This window comes from Lynx canadensis, chromosome F1, assembly GCF_007474595.2.
Source record: "Lynx canadensis isolate LIC74 chromosome F1, mLynCan4.pri.v2, whole genome shotgun sequence".
Taxonomy (NCBI): domain Eukaryota; kingdom Metazoa; phylum Chordata; class Mammalia; order Carnivora; family Felidae; genus Lynx; species Lynx canadensis.
In genome coordinates this window covers 57024027-57039262 of record NC_044319.2, presented here as the reverse complement: position 1 = coordinate 57039262, position 15236 = coordinate 57024027, and the positions used below count along the sequence as shown (strand labels likewise).

At 38.6% G+C, this 15236-nt stretch overlaps 1 protein-coding gene across 1 annotated transcript in view; it reads left to right on the top strand.

The window, feature by feature from the left end:
* The first annotated feature begins 1582 nt into the window (after positions 1 to 1582).
* EPRS1 (glutamyl-prolyl-tRNA synthetase 1) overlaps positions 1583 to 15236 on the top strand; it is a 72254-nt gene continuing 58600 nt past the window's right edge. Inside the window, exons 1-6 of the mRNA XM_030302346.2 lie at positions 1583 to 1737; positions 5655 to 5739; positions 9079 to 9178; positions 10062 to 10218; positions 11723 to 11862; positions 13159 to 13253. Of these exons, the coding sequence (XP_030158206.1) occupies positions 1692 to 1737; positions 5655 to 5739; positions 9079 to 9178; positions 10062 to 10218; positions 11723 to 11862; positions 13159 to 13253 (623 nt within the window). The 5' untranslated portion in view covers positions 1583 to 1691. The remainder of the gene's footprint in view (positions 1738 to 5654; positions 5740 to 9078; positions 9179 to 10061; positions 10219 to 11722; positions 11863 to 13158; positions 13254 to 15236) is intronic.

Genomic DNA, 15236 nt, shown 5'->3' with positions numbered 1-15236 from the left:
TAAGAGAGCCACTGGGAAGCAGTCCTTGATGTTCTTCATTTGTTTGGCTTTTCACTGAGGAATGAACCTTCTTTACGTTCTTCAGCAGCATTTACCTAATCAGCAGAACCCACACTGGCTAGGTACAGTTTGTTAACGTTATTCAAGTCCTGAAGAAACTGATGCATCATTTTTCCATAGAGCCTATTGGTGGTGATGTTCAGTTCATTATGCATCAGTGGGTTTCTCTGATTCAGTAAGAAGATTTTGAAATTGGTGATGCAGACATCCTGACTTTCAACCTGACCCATTGGAGCCCTTCCTTTTGTGTCTCTGTGACTTCATTAAAGTGTGTCAAATTTCCCTCTCCAAGATGATGTCATCTTAATATCCTTAACTTCATAACATATGCAAAGACTCTGTTTCCAAATAGTCACATTTAGAGGGACTGAGGGCCAGGACTTGGACTTTTCTTGGGAGACACAAGAAATCTACTACAGACCCCAGTGAACCATACCTCCTCGTATTGATGCTTTGGTGTAGTCCCTTCTTTTGTATCCAGGTGGGCCCTGTGACTCACTGGTCACCAATCAAGTGGCCCAAAAGTGACGCTATGTGATTTTCGAAGCTAGATCAGGAGGACCCTAGCAGTTTTCATCTTGGTCTTTTGGAACCTTCACTTTCCTGATACTGAGATACCCTGTAAGAAGTCTTACTCCCCTGCTGGAGGCTTCACATGGAGAGGACCTATGGAGAGGGGTGGGGTCCAGCTGAGCCTAGGCTTCCAGACTTCCCACCTCAGGCATCAGGTGAGTGAAGCCCTTCTGCACCTTTGACCACCCCAGGCTCCAGTTGAATAGCACCAAGTGGCCCCACTTAATGCCACCCCCACTTGAGGCCACGTGGGGCATGTATTGGTGGTGGTACTGGTGGGGTGATGAAGTTGAGATATTTTTTTGGAATCAATTCTTGACCCCTTGGCTCGAATACCAGCCCTTGGAGTACACACACGCACACACATGCCCCTACCTCTACCCCCACCCCTTCCCACGGGGTGTAGAGGAGAAATCCGCGTCCAGGCAAACAAAGCCAAGACAAACGCGGGCACTGGCTTTTAGTAACGCCTTTTACAAATAAATCCTTTCTTTTTAAGCATTATTTTCAAACATGAAAATAACTCTTGGAAATGCATTCTTCTTTTGAAAAATGCGGAAAATCAGAAAAGCTCCCCCCATCCCCAGTGTAACATGGTTTGATGTGCACGGTGCTTCCACGACTTCTCTGTGTTTCTAAACACACAGTGCCCATCAACAACACACCGCTCCCCTGGCGTGTTCCGTTTTGTGGCTCACGTGCAAGCCCTCACACCTCGGAAACGCTCTCACACCTGCTCTTCTCGCTTTACGAAGGGTCGTAAAGTCTCGTTCGCCTCAGCCCCCTCCGTTGGCCGCGCGAAACGCCTCTAGGCCCTCCTTCCCTCTGAAGCAGAGGGGCGGGGTCGAAGACCACGGGGCCCGCGGCGGGGCGGAGACGGCGCACGGCGATGACGCATCACGGTGTGCGCGGAGACGGCGGCAGCCACGACGCAGGGGAGGGGCGAAGGCTGCGGCAGCGTCAGGCGCGTGCACACGTTGCAGCTTCTCGCTTTCGGCGGGTTCGGGGTGGTTCTGACGGCCAGGCAGGCGCACTGACAGAGCCGCAGACCGGCGGGGATGGCGACGCTCTGTCTGACCGTAAATGCAGGAGACCCTCCGCTGGGTAAGGGACCGAGGCCGCCGACCTAAGTGGGTTGCATCAGCCGGGGAGGGTGCGGGGCAGGGAAGGTCGCCGCGCCCGGCGTTGCGCAGTGGCGGTCGCGGTGTGGGATTAGGCCTGCCGTCTTCCCGAAACTGTACACGGAGTAAGCAGCGCGGCCCTCATCTTCCGTCCTTGGCCGTGTGGATCTGCTCCCGGAGACGGTTTACTCGGGCGTGGAGGGAGGCGTGGTGTGAGCCCGGGCAGGGCGACACGTCGCTCAGCCTCGGTCCTTTTCTCTAAGAGGGATGACTCTCAGCCAGCTCCCCTCTCCCTTTTTGAAGTGGCTTTCCCTAGAGACCTAGAACTGCTCATAGAAATATCATTTTGAAAGTTAAAATCCCATTATCTTCGCCTCTCTTGTAGCATATCCCCTTCCGTCTCCCTTCCTCCCTCGTCTCAGAAAAGATCTTCAGTGCACTTCACTACTTTATGTTTTATTGGATTCAAAGGGAACCAGGCAGACGATCGTAGTCGCTGAGGTTGTATTAAAACTGAGGTTGCACTTGTTTTTAATTAATGGTGGCACGGTAATTGCTGGAACACTCAAGTATACTGCGGACTGATCGGGTTGCTTTACCACACACATCCTTATGGATGTAGTCAAGGCCAGAATAAACATCGGATCTGTCACCTTCCTAATACATCTTTTTTTTTTTTTTTTAACTGCCTAGAGTTTTATTTACAGAATTATTTTTTGCATTTTACATAGTATGTGATATAGTGTGAAGTCATTTTAAATATTATCAAAGGAAGTATATTATTTGAATTCAGTTGTAAATACTTTTCTTATTCATAGGCACTTGTTTTAGATAGGGATTTTTTTCTCAATATATGAAATTTATTGTCATATTGGTTTCCATACACCTAATACATCTTCAGTTCTATTTGGAATTGCTTTTTCTTTGTGGCTGAGGTTATTGTAGATAGATGGCTTGGAATTTCTGCTTTTTTATTACTTTGGAAAATTACACAAAAGAATTTAAGTAGTTTATTAATCTCCTATTTGGTAATGTGTTTACATAGTCTAGACTCACAGATACTTTACTAATGTGGGAGAAGTGCCGATCTTTAGATGCAGTTGACCACATACGGTTGACAGAATTATTCACTCCATTTTCAGCTTTGGTGGCATTCTGAGTCTTTTGGAACAAAACCCACAATAGCCATTTTAAGTACTTTAAAAATGCTGGTGTTTGAACCTATTGGTTCCAGTAATTATGGGCTAACCTCACCCTAATCCATGAACTCCGGAAGAAATGGGTTTTGCTTTTTGGGCTGGAAAGCACTAGACAGTGTGGTCTCATGGTTAAGAGCAAAGACATTTGCTTCCTGGAGACTTAGGTCCAATCCTGGCTGCCACTTACTAGTTGTGGAACATTGGCAAGTTCTTTGTTTGGCTTCTCCTACAGTTTCCTTGATTAAGAGGAATAGTATCTTCCACATAGGGTTGGTTGCCAGAATTACATGAGACTGTAGGTAAAATTCTTAACAATTTATGTATTTTCTAGCTGTAGTTTTTACTAATGTTACTTAGAAAATCACCTTGAAGGTGATAGACCTGTTTCCTTAGTGAATTGTAGAACTCAGAATCACATTCTGACTTAATTCTGGAAGAGGATCTTAAAAAAAATTATTGTCATTTTGAACGGTAGACCAGTTATAGAATATATATTTGCTTCTCTCCTTTTTTGTTTTTAATTCTTCACATTGCTTAATCAAAATACATCTTACCTTTAAATCAGTAAAATTAGATGAAACATTTAGAAAACAGATTGCATTATTGTTATTTCCCTATTTTATATGCGTTCAGCATGTGGAGTTTTAATGTTAAGATAACTTCAAACTTCAAGGTACAAGAATAGAACAAAATACTTTTCCCCTTGTACCACTGGAGAGCACACTGCAGATAATGATGCTTCAGCATCCAGAATATGCCAGTGTAGTGCTCTCTCAAGTGAGGAAAAAGTTTGTGACCTGACAGGAACATCAAAATCAGGAAGTACACATTGATATCATTCTTCCGTTTAATGCACAGACCCTGTTCATTCATATTCCAACACTAATTGTTCCAGCAGTACTCTCCATAGTGCAGGAATCAAAATCCAGAATCATGCTTTGCACCTAGTTGTCATGTCTCTGCGGTTTCTTTCAATCTGGAATATAGTCTTAGTCTTTCCTTGACTTTCATAGCTTTGACCTCTGTGAAGGCTGAAGACCAATTACTTGAAGAATGTCCCCTGATCAGATTGTTTGATGTTTCCTTGTGGCTAGATTCAGCTACACATCTTTGGCAAGAGTAGCACAGAAGTGATTCAGTATTCTTCATTTCAACCCATTAATTGGTGCATGAAGTTAATTTTTCCCATTACCGGTGATCTAATCTCAGTTACTTAAGATGGTGTCAGCCAGCTTTTCGCACTGGAAAGCTTTCCCTTTGCATTTAAAAGGCATTTTGAATGCTTTGGGACCATGTAAACATCCTACTCAAACCTTCACTTACTGGTTTCATCATCCATTGATGCTTCCTTCCCAACTTGATTATGATTAAGAAGGTGCCAAAGGTGACCTTCCAATTCTGCTGTTCTTCCTACATGTATTAGTTGGCATTTTTGTGTCAGAAGATATTTTTCTTTCCCATTAAAAAAAATTCATAACAAAATGTACTCAAAAGTTATAATCTGTATTATTTACTTTTATTCTTTTAAAATTTTTATTTTTTGAAATCATTTTATTGACTTACAACATGCATATACTAAACTTTGCCAATTTAAAATTGACAAGTAACATACAGTAACCACCACAATAATGATAGGGAATATTTCTCTGATTTCGGAAAGTACCTTTATGCCCCTTTGCAGTGAGTTTCCCTTCCCCATCTCTCATCCCTGATAGTCACTGATCTGTTTTCTGTCACTGTTGTCTTTTTCTAGAATTACATATGTATTGAATCATATATATATTCTTTTGTACATAGGATAATGCTTTGGGATTCATCTGTCCTGCTGCCTGTAACAGTACTTCATGCTTTTTATTTGCCATTTAGGATTTCATTGTGTGGAGACAGTAAAACTTGTGTCATTTACTTTAGTGGTTACATTGCTACTGTTTGCCAGTGGGAGCCCCTCCAAGCTGGCCTCTGTGTCCTTTTGGCATATCTATTTGTGTACTTGCTTTCTAGCACAAGATTTTCCAGGGTTATCTCGTACCTTCCCTGCCGCAGCCCTGTTTCCAGTAGAGCATGATATTTAGAAATCAATATCTGGGTGTTGGTGGCCCATGTTATCCAAACTTACAGGACTAAATGAGTCAATTTAGGATATTTAATAGGTATTGAGAGGCAGATTACACCGTGTTTTAGAGTTTGAATTCTGGACTGCCTTAGACCTGCGTTCACTTCCTGAGTGGCACATATTTAGTCAAGAACTTGGGTTCATTATTTAATCCTTCCGAGCCCAGTTTCCTCCTCTGTAAAATGGAGATAAAGGTGACCACCTCTTAAGGTTACCATAAAGATTGAAAATTCCGATGACTGTAAAGCATTTAGCACAGTGTCCACCACATAGTAATCACTGAAATGTTATTAACAATAGTTTTTATAGAAGGCGCTATTCTCATTTCTTCTTGTCTTCTGAGGGAGGAAAAGATTAATTTCAGTGTCCTTAACTGGAAGCTGAACATATTCAAAAGCAGTTGGACTGTGCCAATGAATAATTTCTGATGTAATATTTCCTCAAGACCAGAAGACCATACTTTCTGTTTATAGACCATTAGGAAAAAAGTTTACTCCTTGCAGGACTTAACACTGGTTTGTTGAGTCATTCTTACTGCTTTATGATTCAAGTTTATAAAGAAAAATCTTTTCATGTCATTATTTTTAGGAGCTTTGTTGGCTGTAGAACATGTGAAAGACAATGTCAGCATTTCTGTTGAAGAAGGGAAAGAGAATATTCTTCATGTGTCTGAGTAAGTACTTTTATATCTCTGTTTTCAGTACTGAACAGCATTTTTTGAAATATTCAGAATTCAATGTTGTGTGCTTGTTTTACTTGCTAGTTGGTAGATTGTCCCTAGAAAGAAGTATGCTATTCTTCATTCTTAAGAGAAGTATATCCAGAGACACATATTTGTCAGTAAGGTATCTGATCCCACTTATAATCTAAAAGAAAGTAGAAATGTACAGAATGATTTATACATGAGGTTTTTTTTTAAGAGTGAAGAATTTTTAATGATTGTCTATTTTTGAGAGACAGAGTGGAGGAGTGGGGGAGGGGCAGAGAGAATTCGAAGCAGGCTCCAGGCGCTGAGCTGTCAGCACAGCTGACATGACAATGCAGGGATTGAACCCATGAGCCGTGAGATCACGACCTGAGCCAAAGTCAGATGCTTAACTGACTGAGCCACCCAGGTGCCCCTATACATAAGGGTTTTTAATTCTACTGTGATTTATTCTGGTAGAAAATTGGAAATATTCAAAATTAGTAGTAATAGCAAATAACTAAATATGGTAAATCCACAGCATGGAATGTTAGGCATCTGTGAAAAAGCTTATGAAAAACTTTTAGTGATGGGTTATATTTACAATATAATGTTAATTAAAAAAACAGAACGTAAAGATAAAATCACATATTTGCATAGAAAAATATGTTTGAGAAGTGTGCAGCACTTTCAATAGTGTCTGTTTCTGGGTGATGGAATTATGGGTGTTTGGGTTTTTTTTTTCCCTTCTCTGTTTTCCAAGTTTTCTACAATGAGCATATACTATATGTTCTTGATTAAAGTGAATCATTTGCATCCTGGGATATATAGAAGATTAAACATCTTTCTTTTGGAACCCACTGGAAAGAATAAAAAGAACTGGAAAGGGAGATATTATTCTCTTTAATTTTTGTTTAATGAAACTAAGAAATGGACACAACCTGGTTTCAGATTCTTTTAACAGTATTTCACCAGATAGTAGAATCTAGACCAAATTGAAAGAAAATTTCAAGGATATTCTCCAGCAAGGTGCAGATTTGAAAAGTGTTGAAAGGTTCATAATAAACTGACAGAAAGACTTATTTTGGGAAAGGGGCAAGATACACAAAAACACATACTCAAACACACTCTTCCACTCCCCTCTCCTCCTTCCTCCTAGTGTAGTTGTATCGTAATTTTGATTAGGTCACCTTTCAGTGTTTACACTGTAATGACCTAGTAAGTTTTACTCACTGCTGAGCCACATACTATGATTACTTTTTGTGTACAACTTTTACTTTTCCATGGAATAATTGTTTGCTTTGTTCTCTTTTGAAGCCTGTCTGATTCCTGATCTGTTCTGTGTGACTTTAGGAATTTGCAGGAATATTTTCTGGTGATTCAGTATTCTGAAATTTCACAGTGATATGCTTTAGTGTGGGTCTGGTTTTTTTTGTTAAGATGTTAAAGTAATCACTACCCCCAACCTGGGGCTCGAACTCACAACCATGAGATTAAGTCACATGTTCTACCGACTGAGCCAGCCACGTGCCCCGTGTGGGCCTTTAAAAAAATCTCTTCCACTGGGTGCTTGGTCTCTTTTAAATGTGGAATGGAAATCTTTCTGTTTTGGAAAATGTTTAAAAATTTTTGATGATTTTCTCCTCCATTTTCTGTTCTTTATAGGGATATTAGGATTAAGTATCACCTTCACTTTCCATCTATTTTTTTCTTTTTACTTTCTGGAGTGTTCTTCAACTTTATCATCCCATTTTTTTCTATTGAGTTTTTTCTATTTTTGCTACTATATTTTTAGTATCTAAGAGCTGTTTTTTATTTTTTGGGTACTTCTCTTAACAGTATCTTGTTATTTTATGATTGCAATATATTGTTTCGTTTTCTTTTTCCTAATTTGTCCAGGTTGCATTTTACTATGTGCTTATTTTGGTTACTATCTTTTAAGTTAAAAGCTTTCTTCAAATATTTGGTAATTCCTGATGACCTTCTTAGATTTTGGTAGGAATTTAAAGCTGTTTGCAAATTCTGACCTCAAGGGTGGGCTTGTCAGCTCTGAGCATACTTTGGTCTGATTGAGCATTTTATTTAGTGGGAACTTCTGATGTTAGTATCCTTAGTTATTTCTTCTTAAGCTGATGAGATTATTCAGTGAAGACTTTCAGTCTCTTGTTTAGAAGGTAAAGAGTTCATACCAGAATATTTTGGGAGCTAAGAGAGGGAAGAAGGCTAAAGATCTCAGCATCTAGTATATGTATATTCATTTACCCCGTTACTTGCATAAACCAACTCAGCAGTGACCAATTTCCGCCAGTTGAGAGACCCTCTGTTTTAGTGCTTAGAGAATAAACCTCCAGTTTTTGCCGAGATTGAATAAGAGAAGCAGCCCAGCTGTGCAGAATAGGGTTTGATGGTATCTATTTCCAGCCGATTCTCTTTTTTTTTTAATGTTTATTTATTTATTGTGAGAGAGTGTGTGTGTGTGTGTGTGCAAGTGATGGAGGGGCAGAGGGAGAGGGAGAGAGAGAATCCCAAGCAGGCTCTGGGCTGTCCGTGCAGGGCCTGAATTGGAGCTTGACCCCATGAACCATGAGATCATGACCTGAGCCAAAATCAAGAATTGGACACTTAACTGAGCCACCCGTGTGTCCTCCAACTGATTCTTAAATAGACTTTTTACCAGCCCTCCTAATTTTAGCCCCAGTTCATTCTTATTTCCATTCCTAAGTCTTTTGTGGATTCTAAAATTGAAGTTAGGTTGGTTTTCAGCTTTGTCCACTGTCTGCTTAAGATTCGTTTTTTTCAGACCTGTTAAATTCATCTCTCTAGCTTCTGAATTTTTATTGTTATTCTTTCTTTTCCTTAGTCTCTTTTTCCTATGGGTGTGTGTCTTTTTAAAAAATAATTTTTACAGAACAGTTTTTATATGGTTTGATCTGTCATCTTTACTTGGAAGTTGATACAACTAGCATCTTTATGACTGTATATCCTTGACTTCTCTGCCTTGATTTATTTTACATCAGTTACTCTTGATATCCCAATTATATTTTCACCACTGAATAGACAATAGTTAGAAGGACAAAGCAGTATAGATAGTCCACTCTTAACTGAATTGTCAGATTTAACTGAACATTCAGAACATATTGGAATTTGATAGAAACAGTAAAGAATGAATTAGGCAGATTGTTTTTTTTTAGGCAGATTTTTTTTAAACTGTAGTAGAAACTACATGGTAAATGTAAGGGTTCTATTTTTACAGTTCTTCGTAAGTCTCATGACTCCTACTGATTTGCTAGAGCTATGGTAATATTTTATCTCCTGCTTGTATTCTAGAAATGTGGTATTCACAGACATAAATTCCATACTTCGCTACTTGGCTCGAGTTGCGACTACAGCTAGGCTCTATGGCTCGAACCTGCTGGAACATACTGAGGTAAGGAAGGAACACTTCCTTGGGTTTGTTTTCTTTTGTTTTGATTTATACTTCTATTCTTTTGAGAACTTCATTTTATTGTTGACTTATGTATGATTATTCTATTTAAGGTTATTGATGGAGTTTTAGTTACAGACCTAGCTAAGGAATTCTCATCTTATTTTTATTTTCAGGAAAAAACTTCCTAGCTCCTAAATTTCAACTTTTAATCCCCACCAGCAGTCCTGTTGGGTCAGTGAGTGCTATCTTCTTCATAGAGTCCTAAAATTTCATACCTGGATGTAACTGTATAGATCATCTCCTGCACCTCCCTTAATGTTACAGATGAGGCAACAGGCCTAGAAAATTACGAGGTTTTCCCAGGGTCACACACATAGTTTGGATTCTCTTTTCCTTTCTAGGTATATACTTTGATTAATTATAGCAACAGTAGATTAACTTCCTGCACAATTGTTTAGATGCTTTTCTCTTTGTTTGTAGTCAGCTCTAATTTTCCTAAATTTGCAAAATTTGAAATATAAAGAATAGTTTCCTAAGAATTTACTTTTAAATTTTGCGGGTGGATAATCACCTGCCGGTTTTGATCAAGTTGGTTATTTCTTCCTGCTGCTGCCAGTTTTCAAATCTTTTTCTTCCTTGAAGTGCCCCTCCACACCCCTGCAAAAAGAAAAAAACAGAAAAATGAATGAAATTAAAATGAAAAATGAATGAATGAAATTTGTTTATTTTAATGCCAATTTAGATCCCAGGCAACCAGAATTAAATCCACATAATGGCAGATTCTGTAATTGGAGATAAGATAGGCATGTTTCTAACTAAGGCCATTTGTTTGTTTAAATCTAAACCGTGGTGTGCATTTATTTTCCATCTTTTATGTTCACAGATTGATCACTGGCTGGAGTTTAGTGCCACAAAATTGTCTTCATGTAATTTGTTTACTTCTGCAATCAACGAGCTCAATCATTGCCTGTCTCTGAGAACATACTTAGTTGGAAATTCCTTGAGCTTAGCAGATTTATGTGTTTGGGCTACCCTAAAAGGTATCAATTATTCTTCCTGAAGGTTGTTCTATTTTAATTGATATTTTGATGAGTAAGAAGTGTACATATTTCTGAATATGTGAATATATACATACATATACATGTGCATACACACAAACATACCCACATAGAAAGAGTCACTTAGGACTTCCTTGCAAAGGAATGACCACCTGCTACTTTATGCCGGTCAAGTCACAGGGATTCCCTATCCTTTGCTGCCCCTAGAGGTCATCTTTCTCACTAATCCATCTCCCTGCTGCCTATGAAGCTGACCTTGGCCCTGCTAAAGAAGCCCTCATCCCATTTATGTCAGCACCTCTCCTGTCTCAGCCATTCCTTTACTCCAGGCAGGCATTGTTGTCTCTGATTATGGGTGTATATGTGTTTGGGGGGTAATCTGGAGTTGTTTCTCTTGGGGGTCACTGATCTGCTCTTCTGTGACTAGTTTGTAACAGGGTAAGATTATGGGATTGATGAGAGGTATAAAGGGGACTTGAATTTTGTTATTTTCTTTAAAAAAAAAAAAATAGCAAATATGCCAGAAGGTTTTATCATTGTTTAATTCTGCATTATATGGCATTTTTTACATTATGTGTAATATTTTTGTGGCTAAAACTTTTCTCCAAATTCAATTAAATTATTATTAAAATAACATAAAATGAAGTCCTTTTCTAATTAAATGTTTTCATGTATAGGTTTGACATTGTTGTCTTTTTTTTATTTTTGACTTAATATGTGTGAAAAGGAAGATAATATCTTAAGGATGTAGCTTTGTGATGTTAATTAAATTTTCCGTCAGTGCCTACTTTTGATGTTATATCTGAAGAAATGAGCTACTTCTTGATCTTGATTTCTATTTTGTTTTCTAGTGGATCTACTTAAAGTTTTTCCTTATCTACGAAATGTGGCATTGGTTGGGGTGCCTGGGTGGCTCAGTCAGTTAAGTGACCCACTCTTGGTTTGGGCTGTGGTCATGATCTCACAGTTCTTGAGATTGAGCCCTGTGTCGTCAGGCTGTGCCCTGACAGGGCAGAGCCTGCTTGGGATTTTCTCTCTCTCTCCCCTCAAATAAACTTTAAAAAAAAAAAAAAAAAAAAGTGTGGCATTGGCCTTACAGTGGGTGTGTGGTGGTGGTGAGAGCAGGATTTAGTATTCATTTCATTGAGTTGAACTGCAGAAATAGTTTTAATTACCTTTTGTGAATTCTGTAAAGTATGTTAAAGAATTACATGAAAACATTGCAATGTGTGTTTACATTTAAAATGTTTCATTATGGAAGTGTACCTTTTTTTTTTTTTTTGGTAAGTAGACTCCACACTCAACAGGGGGCTTGAACTCAAGACCCTGAGGTTAAGAGTCACATGCTCCACCGACTGAGCCAGCCAGGCGCCCCTATAGAAGAACAACTTTAAGCCATCTTGTTTATTTAAATTAACTACAACTAGAACTTTGCTTTCAAAGTCGCAGATTTATTGAATGGTTTTAAAATTATGTTTGCTAACAGGAAATCCAGCGTGGCAGGAACAGTTGAAACAGAACAAAACTCCAGTGCATGTCAAACGCTGGTTTGGCTTCCTTGAAGCCCACCAGGCCTTCCAGTCCGTAGGTACCAAGTGGAACGTTTCAACGACCAAAGCTAAAGTGGTGAGCCATTCTTAATGCTGAGACTGTAGATCTGAAAAGAAAATTATTCCTACTAATAGTTTGTTTTTTTTTTCCCCTTTCCATCCATGAAAAAGGATCTTCTTGGGAAAAATCTGCCAAGGCTATTATAAAGTTTTAGCTTACCTTTAATTATTTAACTACATAAAGCCTAATCTTTGTAATTATATGTCTAAAATATTATGGTCATCCGGTGTATGTCCCTTAGGAAATCCAAACTCCAAGTAACTAAAACCTCCTTTTTATAGCTATACCGTATTTTCTTCCTCCTGACTCTCTCCTGTTTGTTGATTTTTAACCATTGAGTCCTAGGCTTCTGCAGAGCCTTTTTGTTGATTCTCTAGGACGTGTGACGTAGAGTACAGTAGAAAAGATTCTCTTCCCAAGGTCTCTGTACTGTGATCTGTTTAACATATTAGGCATGCGTAGTAAAGTTTAAAGATTTTCTGGCACAGTAAAATTTGAAAACTACTGTCTGCTTGGGTAAAGACACCACAGTCCACTCAGCTGTTTTTGCTAAAAATCTTCATTCATCCTTCACCATTTTTTTCCCATGAAATCAGTCAACAAGTTGTGTTCTCATATCTATGTTTTCTGTCTCCACTGCTTTTGATTTTTATTGAGGCCTCATTACCCCCTGTTGATTTAATACCATAATCTCATCAAACGTCTCTCTCTTTTCTAGTTTAGCTTCTGCACTGGGCTGGGTATCATTTTAGAAAGTACAAATAAATGGTCCCATTACCCCCTGAGATTTCCTCACTGCCTAAAACTTAAAAGCAAGTTCATAAGAGGCTTCGTATTTTGGACCTTGTCAACAGCTTCAGCTTCTTTGCTCATTCACCCACCCCATGTATTTCTAACTTTTCATAGACATTGCATTGTCTTTGTGTCTTACCTGTGCTGTTACCCCTTTTCTTAGAATGAATACCTTCTACATTCTGCATCTGATGTATCTCCATGTACTTTTTAAGGTCCAGCTTGGTTCTTACCTCCTTTTAAGCTTTTCCTGATGACCCTAGATGCTGTTGGTTAACTTCAACTCACTGCTGTAACGCATTCTATACATACATATGTATGGTCTGTTGCCAGTGTTTAGTTTTATTTATGTCCTTCACAAGATTTGGCGTCCTTAAGTGCAAGGATGACGTTCTAGTCATCATTTGTCTTGTAACCGTGCCTGGCACATAGTGGGTATTGAGTATTTGTTGAATGAGTGTATTCTTAAACATCTAACGATGTAACTATTTTATATGTTGTTTTTCTTCTGCTTTTCAGACATCTGAGAAAAAGCAAGATGTTGGGAAATTTGTTGAGCTTCCAGGTGCTGAGATGGGAAAGGTTACTGTCAGATTTCCTCCAGAGGCTAGTGGGTAAGAAAATGTAACTTGTAATTACAATGAAATATATTTAATGGAAAAGCTTAAAGACCATTAAATGCTTTTAATATTACTAGATTACTAATATGGAAGAAAATGAGTAAGGTTTTAATTGTTGGGGGGGTCAAATTTCTGAACATTTAAGTCTGTTATAATTAATGTTAATGTATTGAATTTGTAGTTTTAGCTTTTTAAAGCAATTAGACAACATTGTTATTTTGCCCCAGATGGAATTTTAACTATAAATAGGAAACTTTCCATAAATAGAAACCCTTAAGTTTTATTTACATTTTGAGATTTTTAGGCTCTCATTTAATAGGGATTTGTTTTGTATCCTGAGCAGTTCGTTTGGTGAGCAGAAGTTATGGTAGAATTATTTTTAAGTTACTTTTTTACGAAATAAAATGGCATCCTGAAAAGCCTATTCTTATTGAATTCTTTCTGTTGTTAGCATGTTTCCCAGTCCCTTTCACTTTTGGCACCAATAGAAAATAATATTTGAAGGGTGCAATAGAGAAAAAGACTGTTCTGGCTGGTGGTCACCAGCCTGGGGCTGTCTCAGGCCTTGCCCAGCATTACCCAAGGTCAGGGGGAGTCCACCTTTGCACCAGCCTCTGTGAGCATACCAGACAAGCTTTGTGATAGCCCCTTTCCCGTGATAGTGAGTAATACAGTAAAATGCCTCTTATTAATGCCAGAATTTTGCTTAATTTCAGATTTTCTTACCCATTTGTGGTAAGTGGAATGTGTAGATAACAGAAAGTGGCAGATAAGGAAAAACCCATTTTATTTTAGTTGTTCTTAAGAGTTCTCCACAAAGTTTTCATAAACATCATTGACAAGAAAATCTGTTTTAGAATTCTGCATTTTCTCTCTGCTTTTCTAAGTTTGCTGATTTTGGTGTCAAAATAAAGGATTGATGGAAGGGGATGAAAGAGAAATAAGGATTTTGGAAAATTCACAGACTAAATCATTAAGTGATCGATGGATAGTTGACTAAGTGGAATCTCATAGATAAGACTTCTCATACACACTTAATTCCTACTGACATCTTGGGTCCATGCGGCCCTGTGTTCTGTTCCTGTGTGCTTACTGCGACAGGTCATGCTTTCCCGTTGGGAGTGAGTAACTTTAATGGTTTGATAAAAAGCCACTTTCTAAGCAGTGGCTGTTTATAGCTGCGGCATTTGGACATTTGTCCTTTTAGAATCTTCTTATATTTTTGTCACCATCATTTCTTGGAATAGTGAGTGCCTCACATTTATAATTTACTCTGTAAAACACATTTGTCTGCCATAAGTCATGTCAATTTCAGAGACCATAGTCTTGGCCAAATACAATTTTGGGATTTGGAATATAAATTAATGTTCAGGTATTTTGGGAATCTTCTTTTTTGTTTGGTGGGTTTTTGTTTTGTTTTCTTATTCATAATTTTTGTCCTATCCCCGTATACTGCTAAAGAATTCTTTAATTTTTCTTTTTTCTTTTTCTATGTCTTTCATGAAGAGCCAGAAGGCACGGCTTCAGCCCTGTTTCTTTCTTTTTTTTTTTTTTTTTTTTAAGGTTTATTTTTGAGAGAGAGAGAGAGAGTGCGCAAGCTGGGGAGGGGTGGATGGAGAGAGAGAATCCAGGCTCCGCACTGTCAGCGCGGAGCCCCATGCAGGGCTCAAACTCACAAACTGTAAGATCGTGACCTTAGCCGAAATTGAGAATTGGACACTTAACCACCTGAGCCACCCAGGCACCCCAGCCCTTTTTCTTATTCCAAGCTAACATATATAGAAGCTGTTATGTACAGGTACTATCAAACCCTATACACACAGCGTTTTAATCCTCACAGCCCTGTGAAGAAAGCACTGTTAACATCTCCGTTTTACAGATGGTTTCGGAAACTGATTCATTCAACATTTTAGTAATTTGCCAAACTCAAACCTGTGCTATCTGGTTCTAGAATCCATTTGACTTAAAGTTCTATTG